Here is a 15,322-nt window from a genome sequence, read left to right as displayed (position 1 = left end):
TGAAAACATCAGCACATGATTTGTATATACAGATCCCAGGTTTAACCTGATAGACAGAGAAGTTCTGAGAACTTTTTAAAATATCTTCAGTTTCTGAGAAACATACATAAAACCTGAGTTGTATTTTAGTGTCTTAACCCCCCCCTCCCCCCGGAGGAGCATGTGCATGGTTGTATTAGCACTTTGTATATGCTTGGGAGAATAACAGACCAAGTGCTATAACAAGTCAGAAAAACAACCCAGTGTGCTTTATTTTCCTGGTTGATGGGCTTTGGTAAAGATCACCATTTTTTTTTTATGGGCTTTGCTAGACATATCACCAAATTTATTGGACACAAATAATCTAAACCTCACTGTAGTTACTCCCTGTACATATAAGACATATGTGATTTCCTTATTATCTGTAGAACACAGCCTGACACTATGTACCTGTTTCCAAGTCTATCACTGCTGAGTGCTAAAGGTCTTAATCACAACTAACAAGAGCAAGTCACCTTGACCTACAGCTGGTTTCAGTGCATCCAAAACACCCACATTTTTGGTGTCCCAAAGTAAACTTTGGCTACTGGCTGCATGCCATTGGGCATCCATCCCTTAAAAGACACATTTTATGATGCTCTCAGTGGCAAGCCCCACTGATGGACAACTGTTTGTTAATAACAAGAGTTTGACAGTATTTGACCCTGAAATTATTTTGAACACAAACACAATACAAGGTACATTTTATCATTTTATCTCATACCTCAGTAGGGCTCCACAGGGGAAAAAAAACAAAAAACAAAAAAAAAAGAAAAAAAAACAGAATATTTTAAAAAGCATAAAGAGTGGACATGTAAATGCAAACACTGACAGCAATCAACAAAGACAATCTGGGAATAAAATTCAGAATTTCAAAACATGTTTCCTTAAGCTGTAAAAGAAATGGTATTTTTCCATACAAACCATTGACTAATGAATGAGTCAGTCATTTTCAGTTCAAGTTTTAAAACCTTTCCAACAAATAATTATTTTGTAATCCGAAAAAATTCTATAAATGGAATTGAGACAATGTAAGTTAATCCTGCTTCAGTGACTAGATTCGAAGTAGCAACACTAGCAATACTTTTAGTCCATACAGTGGCTGCTTTGATAGAGCTTGGACTCTAATATGCTAAGTAACCAGAAAAGCTCCCAAACTGACCATCTCCTACACTGCTGTTAACATGCCTAAAGATCCCCAACATGGTATACAGCATGTTTGTCTGTTCATCTCTGCTGGCATGCTGTTGTTTGGGGATTAAGTGATTTCACCAGCAGAGCAGGAGGCTGGACTCTCTCCTCAAGCATCAGAAGAACACCTGGTTGAGGACAGATGGATGGACTTCTGCAGCCTGCAGACTCTGGAGCAGGCGCTGCACAGTGGCCCTCCTGCCTTGCAACTGCTTCCACATCACCAGTCCTGCCAGCACTTGGCTCTGAACACTGAGTGGGTGGTCAGCACGGCAACGGTAGATCTCCCCCGGTGACAGATCCAAGTCCATCAGCACCATCTCCCACTCTGAGCCGAGACAAGAGGCCAGCTTGTTCAGCTGCTGATGGGAAGGAGCCAGGTGGAGAAGGTGCGGGGGAACACTCCACTGAGCTAAACATGGAGAGAGCAGGAAAAGACCCTGACTATAAAACCAGACTTAGTAACCCACAGTTCATTGACCTGTAATCATGTGGAACCATCACACAACTTAATCAACAGGAAAAAAATTATAGTAATGCAAGGTTAAAATGTTACAGGTTTGCGATACCGTTTTTCTTTGATGCTACTTACAATTATTTAATTAAGTAATTAAGGTTTAAAAATGTTACAGCAGATGCATTAGGTCTTAAAGGGGTTAAATAGAAATTAAATACATCTCATGATTCACAGTACATGATCCAAATACCCATAAGTAGCATATACTTTTCAGAATACCATGGCCTGTGTGAAAAATATGTACTTAGTAAGGAAATGACAAAAATTGTTTTCACTTGGCGACATGTTTAGACCATCTTACACAACTAAACCAAGGTGCCGCTGAGACAGCCAGTATGCAACAGCTGCTGCAGTACAATACCTAAAAAATAGAAGACGCACTCATCGATACCTATACAAAGTGCCATCTCTTCTTGATTCAATTTTCATTTATATGAGAGAAAGGGGTTAAAAGCATGTCTTTGAATCTTTATTTTACTGCTAAGACACTGGTATCTGTGCTGAGAGATCTAAAATCACATTCTTGTTTTTTGTTGTTGTTTGGTTTTTTTTTTTTAGGAGGATAGAGGTGTGTTTTATTTGAACACCGGTAGGGACAAAAAGAACAAAGTTCAGATTAGCAGTTTGTTTTGAAAGTTGTTGTTTTTTTTAAACGCCTCACAGAATCAAGGACAGCCATTGGGTGATGAAAGGGGTCACATCAGAGCTTCAGAGTCCTTGGCCTGAAAACAAACCAACTCTTCTTTTCCCAAGAGGTAGAACTCCTGGCAAGACTCTTGTTTTAAGGTGTAATGTAGATCTAATCCAGTGATAAAGCTTGCCAGTCTGGAAATGCCCGTAAACTAGCATTAACTCCAAGTATAATGTTATAATCAGTAGATATCTGCTGTCCTGCACAGCATTCTTATATGTAAGATCAAACTTTGGGGTTCTGTTAACACTGCGTTAGGAACAAAACAAACGATACACATATACGAGGCCCAAATCATTTTTTTAACCCCACAACTCGAATAATGTAAAATACAATTTAGAATTAAGACACAGCAAATTGAAAATGGCACTGCAAAGCAAAATCATCTATGGCAATTCTAGGATAAGTTTCTGGTTCTAGTGTCTTGCCCAAAATCAGCATAATAATCCTAACGGGAAGTCAACAAGAGGTTTAACCCAGAGATTCCACCATTATCCACAATCACGTTTGATTTCAGTTAAGAAAGAATTGACACCTCTCCATCCACACCACTACATCTTAACCACATTAGCTGGAACTACCTCAGACTGTGGATAAACCTGATTTAGGCTCTGTTTCCCTGCAGGGATGGGCACCATCACACATGGCCTGTTCACCCAGGTAGAGCTTGTGTACTTGCAGAATTGTGACATCCAACTCTGATCCTGGAGATTAACCCTCCTGAAGAGTTTTGTTACAACCTTACTGTAACACCTAGCTTTAGTATCGAAATGCCCCTTGTGTAGACTTTTGTACATTAAATCTGTCAAAACAGAAAACTGTTTAATGGGTAACATTTAAGGACTCAAAGGTCCTTAACAATGAGAGTTGTTCTGATACTTTCCCCCAACATTTATAGTTTTTAGCCCAACATGTAAAGCGCTTTGATTGCTCCCGATCTATATACAGATATATGCCCCTTTTCCTATTTATTCGCTGGCAAAAAACTTTTCATAGAACTTTACAAGGAAAACCTTTTTTGTTTAACATGAATGTTAGACATTACTTTATTTAGAATTAATTATGCAATTATTACATGTGTGTTACTGATTAGTATAATTCAATCCATAGGTTTAACATTAAGAAAAATATTTTTAAACGTTTTTCAGCCCATGTGAACAATGTCAGTATACTCACATAAACATGTTAGCCACTGCATGTAAGAGCATTCATAAATGCAGAGTACAGCTGTAACACATCAGTGAACAGGCTGCAGTGTGCAGGCCCCAACTGCATGCAGACTTTATTTTGATAACATTTCCTTCCAATTTATTCAAATTCAAAGTGCATCTTAAAGGTAAATGTATATAAACAATGTCACAGTTCTGAAAGGAAAGTCATATGGGAAATGTATGAGAGATCAAGAGTAATAAGAGAGCTCAAATGTAATTTCTCAACATCTTCAAATTTCACACAGATGTGTAGACATTTTAAAGAAAAAAAAAAATCTAATTTACACAAATTTTTCGCTCATCTTAAATTATATAAAATCACCCAAAATGCCTGGTCTCAAATTTTGCTTTTTTGGTTTTGTACTTGAGCTACAAAGCTAACAAGGCTAACAAGTAAAGTAAGTGCATGGTGAATTTGGCATATATACTCTCCTTGCCACTTAATTGGGAACACCTGTTCACCTGTTTATTCATGTAATTATCCAACTAGCCAACCACATAGCAGTTGTGCAAAGTGTAAATCATGCAGAAACTGCCCTTCAGTTAATGTTTGAATGCCAGAATGGGGAAAAATATGATCTAAGACATTTTAAGCATGTCATGGTTGCTGGTGAAAGATGAGCAGGTTTGAGCATTGCAGACTATGCTGATCCCCTGGGATTTTCACACACAATAATTTGGAGTTTACACGCAATGGTGCAAAAAACAAAACTGTTCCAGTAAGCAGCAGTTCTGCAGGCTGAAATGCCTTTTTTGAGGAGTGAGATCAGAGGAGAATGACCAGACTGGCTTGTGCTGACAGGAAGGATATGGTAACTCAAATAACCTTTCTTTACAATCGTGGCAAGCGAACCGAATCTCAGAATGTAGAACACATTATACCTTGAGGCAGATGGGATATTAGAGCAGACCACATCAGGTTCCACTCTTGTTAGCTGAGAACAAGAACATTTACCAATCTGACAATGCATCTTCTAGCATAACGCACTGTTACAAAGAACAAGTCATTTCAACCTGATTTTTTGACTATTACCGTGAGTTCACTGTGTACTTCAGTGACCTCTCTAGTCACCAGTTCTCTGTCTAACAGAACACCTTTGTGATGTGGTGGAATAAAAGATATTGTAGCAAAAATTACAAGAGGTAATCATGTCAACATGGATCCAAACCTCAAAGGAATCTTTTGAAACACCTTGGGGAATCTATGCCACACAGAACTGAGGCTTAGAACAAATGGGGGTTCTACCCAGCATAACTTTGGGTGTTCCTAATTAAGCGGTCAGTGAATGCTATCTGGCGATCATAAACTTCCCTTAGTCCATTACTAGTTAATGATGATAGCCTTGAGGTTAAACTACACAGAGGCAAAAATGGGAAACTAAATACATCTCAAATGATTGACAACATTTTGGAAAATCAGATCTTCTCCAAAACTAATGCTTTAAATTACAGACAAGATTGTACAAACACCTGAGTGAACAATTGATTCCAGGAAATCCTATAAGACTATCCTGTTCACAAGGGCATGGCCATTATCGCATTTACACTGATCAAACCTGCAAATGATAAGGAAAGCCTCTCACACCTGTTTATATACTGATATGTCTTCCAGAATATGCAAATGCTTACAGAGACCTTGATCCAATTTTTTGTTGCATGATTGGTATTTATTTCTTACAGATTCAAAATAATACAGTATATGATTATTGCACACATGAAGGTTTCCCCATAGTTTTTTAATCATTCAGTTAAAAGTCAATCCTAAGATCCAAAAATGTCCACTAGAAAGGAAACAGTAGCTTTTGGTCTTGTCCTATTAAAGCTATCACACATATCTGATAACTACAGCAAAATAATCTAAGCATATGCTCACTACTATCTCTCAAACATTTGTCAGTGTACACATGTAGACAGGTAAAATATCATGGCAAGTTCTCAGTAGTCTTTGTCTGCAGGTAGGATATGATGTGTGGGTGCAGATTTAAGTAGAGTTACAAGAGGAAGAAGAATAGTTCTAAAGTTCAGATTTCCATAAGAGAACACAAGTACTTTCAACTCATTACAAAGCAAGTGCTAAACTGCCAGTACAGGAATGCAAAAATCCAAACGTGACCACAGCAAACATGCAAAATGTGCTGTTAGCAAGGACAGAAGGAAGAGAAATGCCAAATGTTACTTATTATCCAAAACATTTAGCTTGCTATTACTGATCATCTTTTGTAGATATAATACCTACCTTTGGACAAGATTTAAAAGAACATAACTGTACAGTGTAAAACCCTAAATTGAATATTTATTGAAGATAAAAAAGGCCGATAATGAATTAATGTAGAAAATGTGGATGTTCAGTTGTTGAGCGGTACTCAAACCATGACACCCCTTTGGTCATTTGGATCTACTAAAACTGCTATTCCAGCATTTTATTTTTTTAGTATTTATTTTTGGTACTGTTTGTTACTTCTGCAGCTCATTGTATGTAATAAAATAATATAGACATATAACCCTCTTCCAGGTCTCATATCAGTTCATAATTTGCATATATCACTCATCCCTAAACTGCCACATAAAATATTTAAATAGACGTTAACTGTTATGGGATTGACTGATAACTCCATAAATATACATAAAACCTGTTTTACTCTATGAACTACTTTTGTCACAGTCGGGGATCTAAAGCTTTTGCAATTTTTAAGCAAATTTTCCACAACAAATTATATAAAAATGGCAAAATAAAATGGGAATTTGTGTTTCCATCAATTATTGTTATGCAGAATTCCTGAACATAATGTAATAAGGTCAGGTGTACAATCGCCTAACAAACCGTACCCAACAAAAAGTTTTGAAGATGCTTCTGTGAAACCAAATGAACTACATCTGAATGATGGTTTACTAAGGCCGACTTTATCATATATTCTAATACAGCAACAATTTAATTTGGTCCCATCATAAAATAAGGTCTAGACCTCCTTAATGAAAAGCTTTGAATCTATATGTGCTCTTAACAGTGCCGTCTGTGCATGGCTACGTTACATGCAGTCCTAAGACAAGCAATGGTCCACTTAATGAGAGCTCAAGCTGATGTATAGCAGTTCCTGCTACTTACAAGGAACAGTGAGAAACAGTATGTGGTGACTTGCTAGGATACATTTGATACTGTAGAAATGTGTACAAAGCCGGGCTTTGAGGCTGCTTCAATAGGAGATGGTGCTGTTTACCTGGCCATTGCTCTGATCCAGTAGGGATGAACATCCTTTTTAATGGTACTCTACACAACGTATTTGTAGATCAAATGGATGGGGAATACGTAATTGTGGTCATGTAACCTTTGTAAGCTCATTAGATAGGCAGATCTGCCTGGTAATGAAAACCCACCGTTGAATACAAAATAGGTCTTTTGGAACTTAAGACATGGGCTGTTAATATGTTATATACTGGATCTACATTTTCTAGGACGTATACAATGAATCATGTGGCAGCATTTTACAATAGATGCTAATCTATGACAATAAAAATTCAAAATGACACCTTTCTATTTGATGTCCATCTTCTAACATGGATCATAAATTAGCATCTTCAAAGGATACGAGTCATATGAGACTTCTCTCTTTTACAGTTTTCAGAACAACAGAGGACTGAAGTGAAGGCTAATCCTGGAGTCAACCCAAATTAACCAAGCAGTCATGCTAAAGGGTTTCTGCAAGCTGAGTGCCCTATATGGTGCCCTCTGTAGAGCAATCAAAATGGGGTACTAGTTCTCAAATATGAAACTGCCTTTATTATGACTGACGTTCTTAGTTTGTAATTCTGGTGGCTATTTTACAAATGGTGAAAGAAGAATCTCCCCATACTGTTTAGTGTTATACTTTAGAATGAGCAGCATAATGTGTTGACTGGTTGGGAGCAGTAACTACATGCAATGAATTTCCCACCCCCTCTGATCCTTCACTCAAGCTTCAACCAAAGTCACATTCATATCAAGATAATATTTACATTTTTAAAATCTGAGTTCTAGTCTCATATTACCCAACTTTATTAACATTTACCTGACACTTTTATCCAAAGTGACTCACAATTATGACTGAGTACAACTTGAGTAACTGAGGGTTAAGGGCCTTGTTCAGGGGCCCAACAGTGGCAACTTGGCAGTGGTGGGGCTTGAACCAGCAACCTTCCAATTACAAGTCAAGTACCTTAACCACTGAGGTACCACTGCCCCATATGCTATGGAATACATAAGATAAATCATTGTGATCTGTTTTTGAAAATAATTTTCTTTTAGTTTGAGATGCCTTCAAATTTCCACCATGTTCCAGGGTTGACCTTTGCACATCTTCCCCAACAGCACTCTAGAGCTAGTTTACAACCAAATGCAGTTGCTACTCTTCTAATGATGTGATGCAGGACACCTGTGTCTGACAACTGAGGGATGTATAGACAAGCCTGGTGAGGTACCCAACTGTTGTCAGTGGGTAAATGGTGCATTATATACAGTGCCTCCCAAATATATATTATTTATTTAGGACAGCACAGATTATATATTGCTCAGACTGCAGGCTACCTAGTTGCATTAGAGATATGTCATGAAATATTAAGTGTTATAGTTAACTAAGAAATATGTATATGGATTAGGTGTGCGACTTGTGAGTAACAATAGTAAATCTTTAGTTTCTATACTTACAAGCTTGGAAATGTACAATTTGATATCACAAAGCAGCTCCAAATAGCCTGCATTTGTGAAAAAAAAAACAAAACACATAAGGTGAATACAGAATCTGGTCTACACTAATTCAGGACCGATACGAGAAGGTGTGCCTAAGAAGCAAGCATTTGACTGCTCCATCTCCAGCAAAGCACCCTGTTACCACCTACACATGCCTCTTCTTCAAGATGATCACCTGAAAACAGGTAAAAATGTATCCCTGGCTTACTACATTTTTCCTGTGTAGAACTTAGGGCAAACCCTTGGCCATCTCAGAAGGAGTTTAATAAAGTCACAGTGCATAGGTGGAAAAAGGCCAGCTGGACTGAAGCTAAATCACTGCTAAGAGGAGCCTGGCTCCAGGAGAGGGTCTTCTGCATGTTTCTACAATGACAGCATAACTTTTTTCAGCCTGAGATTCCTGGAAAGCACACTGTGCCGGAAGGTGGGGTTAGTGCCAAATAAAAACAAACAGGCTTCCTTTGAGAGCCAATTATTAAATGAACCTACTTTTCTTTACTGCTATTGTAAGGGCTAAGCAGCATGGTGCAAAAAGAGAAGGCCACTCTTAACTTAAGGTGACCTTACTTTACTGTCAAAAAGTGAAAGTCAGAAATGCCAAGACCTACGTTTTGGTTGTTTGTTTTGAGGGGTTTTGATGAACGAGAAGGATTACTACAGAAGTAACAATAAATCAGAAATAGTCAGATACCTCTATAGTATCTCCCTTAGAAAGGACTAAAATGCAGGTGACAATACTAACATTTTCTGTGACAGATGATCTAGAATTAATGTCAAAGGAGAACAAACATCTGAAATAGCCTTCATCATGTTTCCATGCCAACAGAATGCTATTATCTGCTGCTATGACAGAGGCTACCCACAAACAAATGTCATCATGAATATTAACTGTACAGACATCATTGAATCATTACTGAATAACAAGGACAAAAGGAAGCATAATAATTATGTTTGTTTGTGCCCCCCCCCCCAAAAAAAAACCCAACTGTGTAATATTTTCTAGTGCAGACATATTTAACAATGTAATCACCATTTCCTAATTAAAATTGGGTTTTCACAGTAGGGATTTCTTGTTCGCTTTAATGGCTATCTTCTGTTTCCTAGAAATGTGTTTTGTATTTATAGGGAGTGCATTTTTCATTTATTTTATCTGCAGGCCTCTCCCATTTATTATAAGTCAAACTACCGAGTCAATAAAGCCTTCAATTCAGAAGCGAGGGAGACGGGAAAGAGAGGGAGAGCAGCCAACAAATGGCTTTGATTAGGCTAAATTTTTCCTAGAAAGGAGGATGCAGGGCGAGAGTGCCGGGCCCCAGAGCTAGTGCCAGGAACTAATGTAGCTTTCATGGAAACCAGGGCAGCCAGCCTGGCCTTGACAAACTGAAAACACAACTTGGAATTTTTTTCCACATCCTTCTGTCTCTCTCTGTAGCCATTTCATTCTCTCAAACCACGTTAAAAGAGTTGCTTTGTCCCACAGCACAGCTCTCGGTTTAAAAGCAAGATACAAAATTATTGATCAAAGGTCCCATTTAAGGATGTTTTATTTAAAGTGATAATACAACTGTTAGAACCGTACTTTTTTGATGAGGTATACACAAGTTGCTCAGATTTGCGTGCAAGATCAATATGAGTCAAAAGTATAACATTTCATATAACACTGTTTTTCCCTTTTTACTTAGGCCAACATAAAATCTACACAACTGTTTATGAAAGCTAAATTCAAGTCTCAAACAAAACATGAACTCAGTCAGACTCAAGAGTGAAAGTATCCCCATCTACTTTTTTCAGAACATATTCTTTTACCAGTATAAATAATAGAATGCCAGATCAAAATTTTACTTGTAGTACATACATAAGTCAGTCTAGTTATGGAAAAATGTTTTTTGACAGATGATTAAAAAAAGATGAGTTTTTTGACTCACTGGTCAGCCCTCCATCAGCAATAAGACAAAAACCTGACACTCTCTGTAAATATAAACAGTTAATCAGGGGGAAGAGTCAATGCTGTATGAAGTTATAAATTGAGAAACTAAAATGCAAAACCCCAAACAATAAATGAATAAGGCAGTTGCAGAAGCAAGCAACCTTGGCAAAGCAGGAAGAGAAAAACTGTTGATATGAACCGATTACATGCTTGATGCAGTTACTCCTAGCAAAGGATTCATAACCGATATAAGAATAAAGGTTGTATAGTATTTATGCTCTTGCTTAAATTAATTTTACCTTCTGTTCATCAAGTATATTAATGGGGTTTAAAATTTGCCCTTTATACCTTAAATACAAAAAGATGGGTATAGAGAAAATACACTGTAGTTGAGTCTGTTAACTATCACACACGTAAGAGAATAAAGGTTACATTCACTGTTAACATGTGCATGATCATATACTGACCCAAACCATGCTGACGTGTTTTGAAAGCATGATTTATTCACTTTGGAAGGTTACAGAGACGAATGTTTAAAAATCAATGTAAATTACTGGTTTATTACAAACACCATCATGACACCTTGGGGACACGACTATATGGCAACATTCTTTGCCTGAAATCAGATGTGGCAGCCGAGCTGTTCGCATTATTCCAAGGGAAAATTATTGAGAAAATTAGCTAGCTCAGTAGCCTAAGCCCACTACGTTACCAAGGTGAACTTCAAGTTCAGTTCAAGCTAGCTCCTCGGAGTTGAACCAAACTTTTTTTTTTACTTTCCTTAAGCCGCGCCACCGCTAGCTAGTAAGGTTCGCAACAAATCGTCATAACACATAGTGGAGTAATATCCGTCGCTAGCTAGCATAATAAATTCCTAGTTATTATAAATATCGTTAGCCACTGCAGTATGGGAACTCACCAGGGTCCGAAAGAGATGCGCTCCCTTCAGCTAATAAAAGCATCAGTTTTTCTTTTATCCAGGGAAAGTCTTGTTCTAGTGATTTCAGAAACACGTTGAAAGCATTAGGGCCACGACTGGGAAGGATATAAAGTAGCCTCAAAGTCTTGTTTTTGTTAGATGTTTCTGACTGAATTTCCTCAACTTGGCTCTGTGTTAAGATGTCCTCTTGATACAGATATTGAATAATCGTGTCATCGACTATAAGTTGCTCGGAAAGTTGCAGTCTGTGCGCTCGAAGAATTTCTTTGTGCTTCGGATCCATAATTTAATGACATACCGAACTGAACGTTAGTTTATAATAATTTTTGCTCGCAAATAAGTTTGTCGTGCTAGCTAGCGAGCTAGCTAAAGTCCGCTAGGCAGTGGCGTTACAAAGAAGCACCTCGCCTTAGATATAGCTAAACGCTGCATTCTTAGAGCCTGTGTGAAATTAATTAAACCAAAATTACGACGACCTCACGAAACTACACATTTGAACTTAACGTTGTTTAAATTAATCAGAACATATATTAAGTTTGTTGTTGCAGAGTGATTTCACATATACGTCGTTTCCTCATGTTCCATATACTTATGCCGACTAGAAACGAAATATAAGGAACCAAAGTTTTGTGGACATATTCTTAAATGTAAGTCCACAAGTTTAGTGTCATTATTTGAGTTGTTTCAAAATATACATAATCTTACTAACTTTGCAATCACTGCTGTATAAATCTCTGTAACTTCCAATGTCCACCCATCAGTCAGTTCTTCTAATTTCTCCTTTTTAATGATGAAGCAGACCCTACCATGCTCCATGTTCTTATATTCTATAATATATAATATAGCTATTACTGCATTTAGATTCAGCACAAGGCATGCATACTTTAAGGTGTGTTTTTCACATACAAACAGGCCTAATGCTAATTTTGATAATATACAAAACATACTTTTGTACTAGATTTTTGTTCTAATCTACATCAAAATATTTGCACTTTAAATATCGACAATCTCAGTTATCAACAACAAACACGGTGACAAACAATGTCATTCCGTGCAGAATTTAATTAAGCAGGTGAAACATGAATACTGATTGATTCTTGCCAAAAATTAAAAATGGCTTGCATAAACCTTAGAACAGTGTTTCTCTGTCATGGTGCAGGAGTAGCCCTGCCCAGTACATTTGAGATTTCTGCCTTCTCTAACACCCCGACTCAATTTATCTGACTCAATTCAATCAGTTAATTAACAAGTCCTTCATAAGGTTAAAGAGGGTGGCTAAGAGAAGGGAAATCTTTAAAATGTCACATATATGGTGAAAAAGGGGGGGGGGGGGGAAACCATACACATATACTATTCTTGTAATACAACAACAATCTGCTTCAAATGGATTTATTACAATATTAATAAGAAAAAGTGAATGAACAAATTTTATCTTATTTATTATTTTGTTTAAGAATTTACCTGCATCTACAGTTACTTGCAACTTTCTTAGGCACATTTCTTACAGTTGCCTTAAAAAGGTACCCCATTTGTTTAGTTGCTACAGTTTATCACTCAAGTTAACCTATTTGTTACTTGTGAATAACTGAACTACTCCTGACCATATATTTTTGGGTAGTGGACCATTTTCAGACACTGTGTCTATGACATAATGTGTTGTGCTGTAATGACTTTTTACGCATCAGTGTCACCGTTGGACTGAATGTGATCTCCTGTACAACTGCAGTCCTGTGTGCAGAAGCTGACTAAAAATGAAGAGTTGTGAAATAGCTAACACAAACTGACCCATTGCAAGGCCCTTCCCTTGCATCTAGGTAGTCTAAAAGTAATATTCAATATTTCTAATGAATAGGTGACAGGATATTGTAACCTGTATCATGAAATTTTAACACCGGGAGATCTCTTACCGTATTTAGTTTGTGGGTGTTCAGTTGGAGACATATTTTTCTTAAACTAACCACTATGCAAATGTAAGTATTCAGCTAAATCACTTGCTTTCAGTTATCATGTTCTTAAGCATTTCATCCAATCTTCTCAAAATTAAAAATATGTTTAAAAAAATAAAATAAAATTATACACACAGGTAGGCACAGTAGCCCATTACCAACCAGTCAAATAATCTGACTGTTAACTATTGTGTAAAGATAGTTATGACCATAAAGATAGTTATGAATTGCACAACACGTTGTCTATGGGTAGAAATAGTGGTTTTATGTCTCCACACTTTTATGATCCTTGTCTATTTTCTATTATCTGTTTGAAAGGTGAGGTTTAGTTGCTTAATACCCTTTGACCCTACTATTTTCCTTTCTTGGCTTCATTAGCTGATTCAAGATGAGATAATTTGCATAAGGATCTCTGTAAAGAGTAAGGTATGATGTGTATGATTTGGAAATCTAAATAACTTGATTTAGTTCATCCTTCTGAATGCTATGAACACACTCCAGATCTTTATGTGTCCATAAACTCTTACTTTTAAAGGTGCCAACTGGAACCAAACATGGTCTTTTAAAGAATGCCATAGAAGAACCATTTTTGATTCAATAAAGGAACACCCCCCCCCCCCCCCCCCCACAAAAAAAAAAAAAAAAGTTATATGTACAACCTCTGCTTAAAAGGTTCTTAATGGAAGCCTAACTTGTTCCTCTACGAACCAATGCTAAATTGTTCTTAAAAAAAATATTTGTACTGGAACTACGGGACTAACAAGATTAAACAAAGAGCAAATTCCAAACTGAGCTTGTAACTAATTACTAGGTATAATCAAAACTATTTAGTGTATATCTCAAACATCCATTAAAAAGTCAAAAAAATGGGGGCCATTAAAATGTCACTTATCTAACTCAGCTAACAAGTTAGTTATCTAGGTAAGTTAACGCTACTATTATCTGTAGCTAACTAACGCTACATCTCTTGCCTAATGGCATCAAAAGTCAGCTTTGTCTTTTAAATTAGATCACAAAAATAATTCTAGATGGTCGTTTAAATAAAAAGAATGGCTTTTCTAAAATGACATCTAAACTATGTTTTGCTGCCTAAGTCTTAATGTTAGCCAGCTAGCTATCAAGCTAACTTGCTTGTTTAGCTAGCGTTTAACTAGCCAGCTAAACCAATTTCAATTTTTTCATTAGCTAGCTAACTACTTTGGTGGCTAATTTATATTTCATGATTTTCTATCATTGTACACATGCTTTTCACATTCACAGTAGAGTAAGTTGTACTGGATTTTTTTCACCTCAGGTTCACCAGAGACACGTTTACTCTCTCCGATTACTGATAGAGGATATTGCATTATTAAACGTTCACAGCCTTTTACAGTTTAATATTTAATAAATATACGATCACTGTCGAAGCCAATATTTATACCTATACAGTTTATTTTCATACACTGCCATAGTGGGCTGGAAACATTTTCTGATAGACATCTCTGCACTGACTTGGTGCTTACTTTTTTGTCTGCCTTTATAATATTGTGTGTGCAAATGTTTAGTGCTCAAGGCATGCACTGATTCAGACAAAAATACCTTTCTAGATGAATACTTTTCTAGATGGCATACCATTCAAAATATATCAACTTTTTGTTACTGTGCCTCTAAAAGGTATTATTTCTGACTTCGTTTTCTTTTCTTCATGATCTGCCAGTTGATTTGGCTTTGGATAACCATTTATGTTTGTGTGAAGTTTAAAATGTGTTTTATATTTGAAAGACATTGGTAATCAGTTAACATTTATTATTAATTACAAATGTACTTGTTCATACACCAGATTTTTATTTAGTTCATTTTCTGCATATTTCCATGATCTTACCTCATTGTTCTTAATGGAAACAGATTGTTGCTCCTACACATGACTGTCTGATTTAAAACATTTAAAAGAAGCAGATTAAATTAATTTCTTTCTCCATTGCATGATATCAGTTAATCAGTCAAGTTCAGAGTAACATCAAATATCTTATATTTAGTCTATGGTATTTTGGGGTTTTATGCAAGTACAGATTAGTTCCAGAAGTAAAACTATGCTTGTTGAACAGAAACTACTGTATATAGTCCATTTTAATAATTTAATCAACATGCATCTAGATTATGTGTGAAAGAGTGTGTGGATGAA

General features: G+C 36.6%; 1 protein-coding gene across 1 annotated transcript; it reads right to left on the bottom strand.

Moving 5' to 3' along the window:
* Positions 1-226: 226 nt before the first annotated feature.
* On the bottom strand, positions 227-11,821 carry cradd (CARD and death domain containing adaptor protein). Its single transcript, XM_027023002.3, has 2 exons — positions 11,195-11,821; positions 227-1,621 (listed from the first exon to the last, which is right to left on the bottom strand). The coding sequence occupies exons 1-2, from the start codon at positions 11,496-11,498 to the stop codon at positions 1,326-1,328; spliced, it is 600 nt and encodes a 199-aa protein (XP_026878803.1). The 5' UTR covers positions 11,499-11,821; the 3' UTR covers positions 227-1,325.
* Between the last annotated feature and the right edge of the window lie 3,501 nt (positions 11,822-15,322).

The sequence above is a fragment of the Electrophorus electricus genome, chromosome 4, assembly GCF_041902795.1.
Source record: "Electrophorus electricus isolate QZ-2024a chromosome 4, ASM4190279v1, whole genome shotgun sequence".
NCBI classification, from domain to species: Eukaryota; Metazoa; Chordata; class Actinopteri; order Gymnotiformes; family Gymnotidae; genus Electrophorus; species Electrophorus electricus.
The sequence above is the reverse complement of the archived record's forward strand: the minus strand, read 5'-3'. Positions and strand labels throughout refer to the sequence as shown.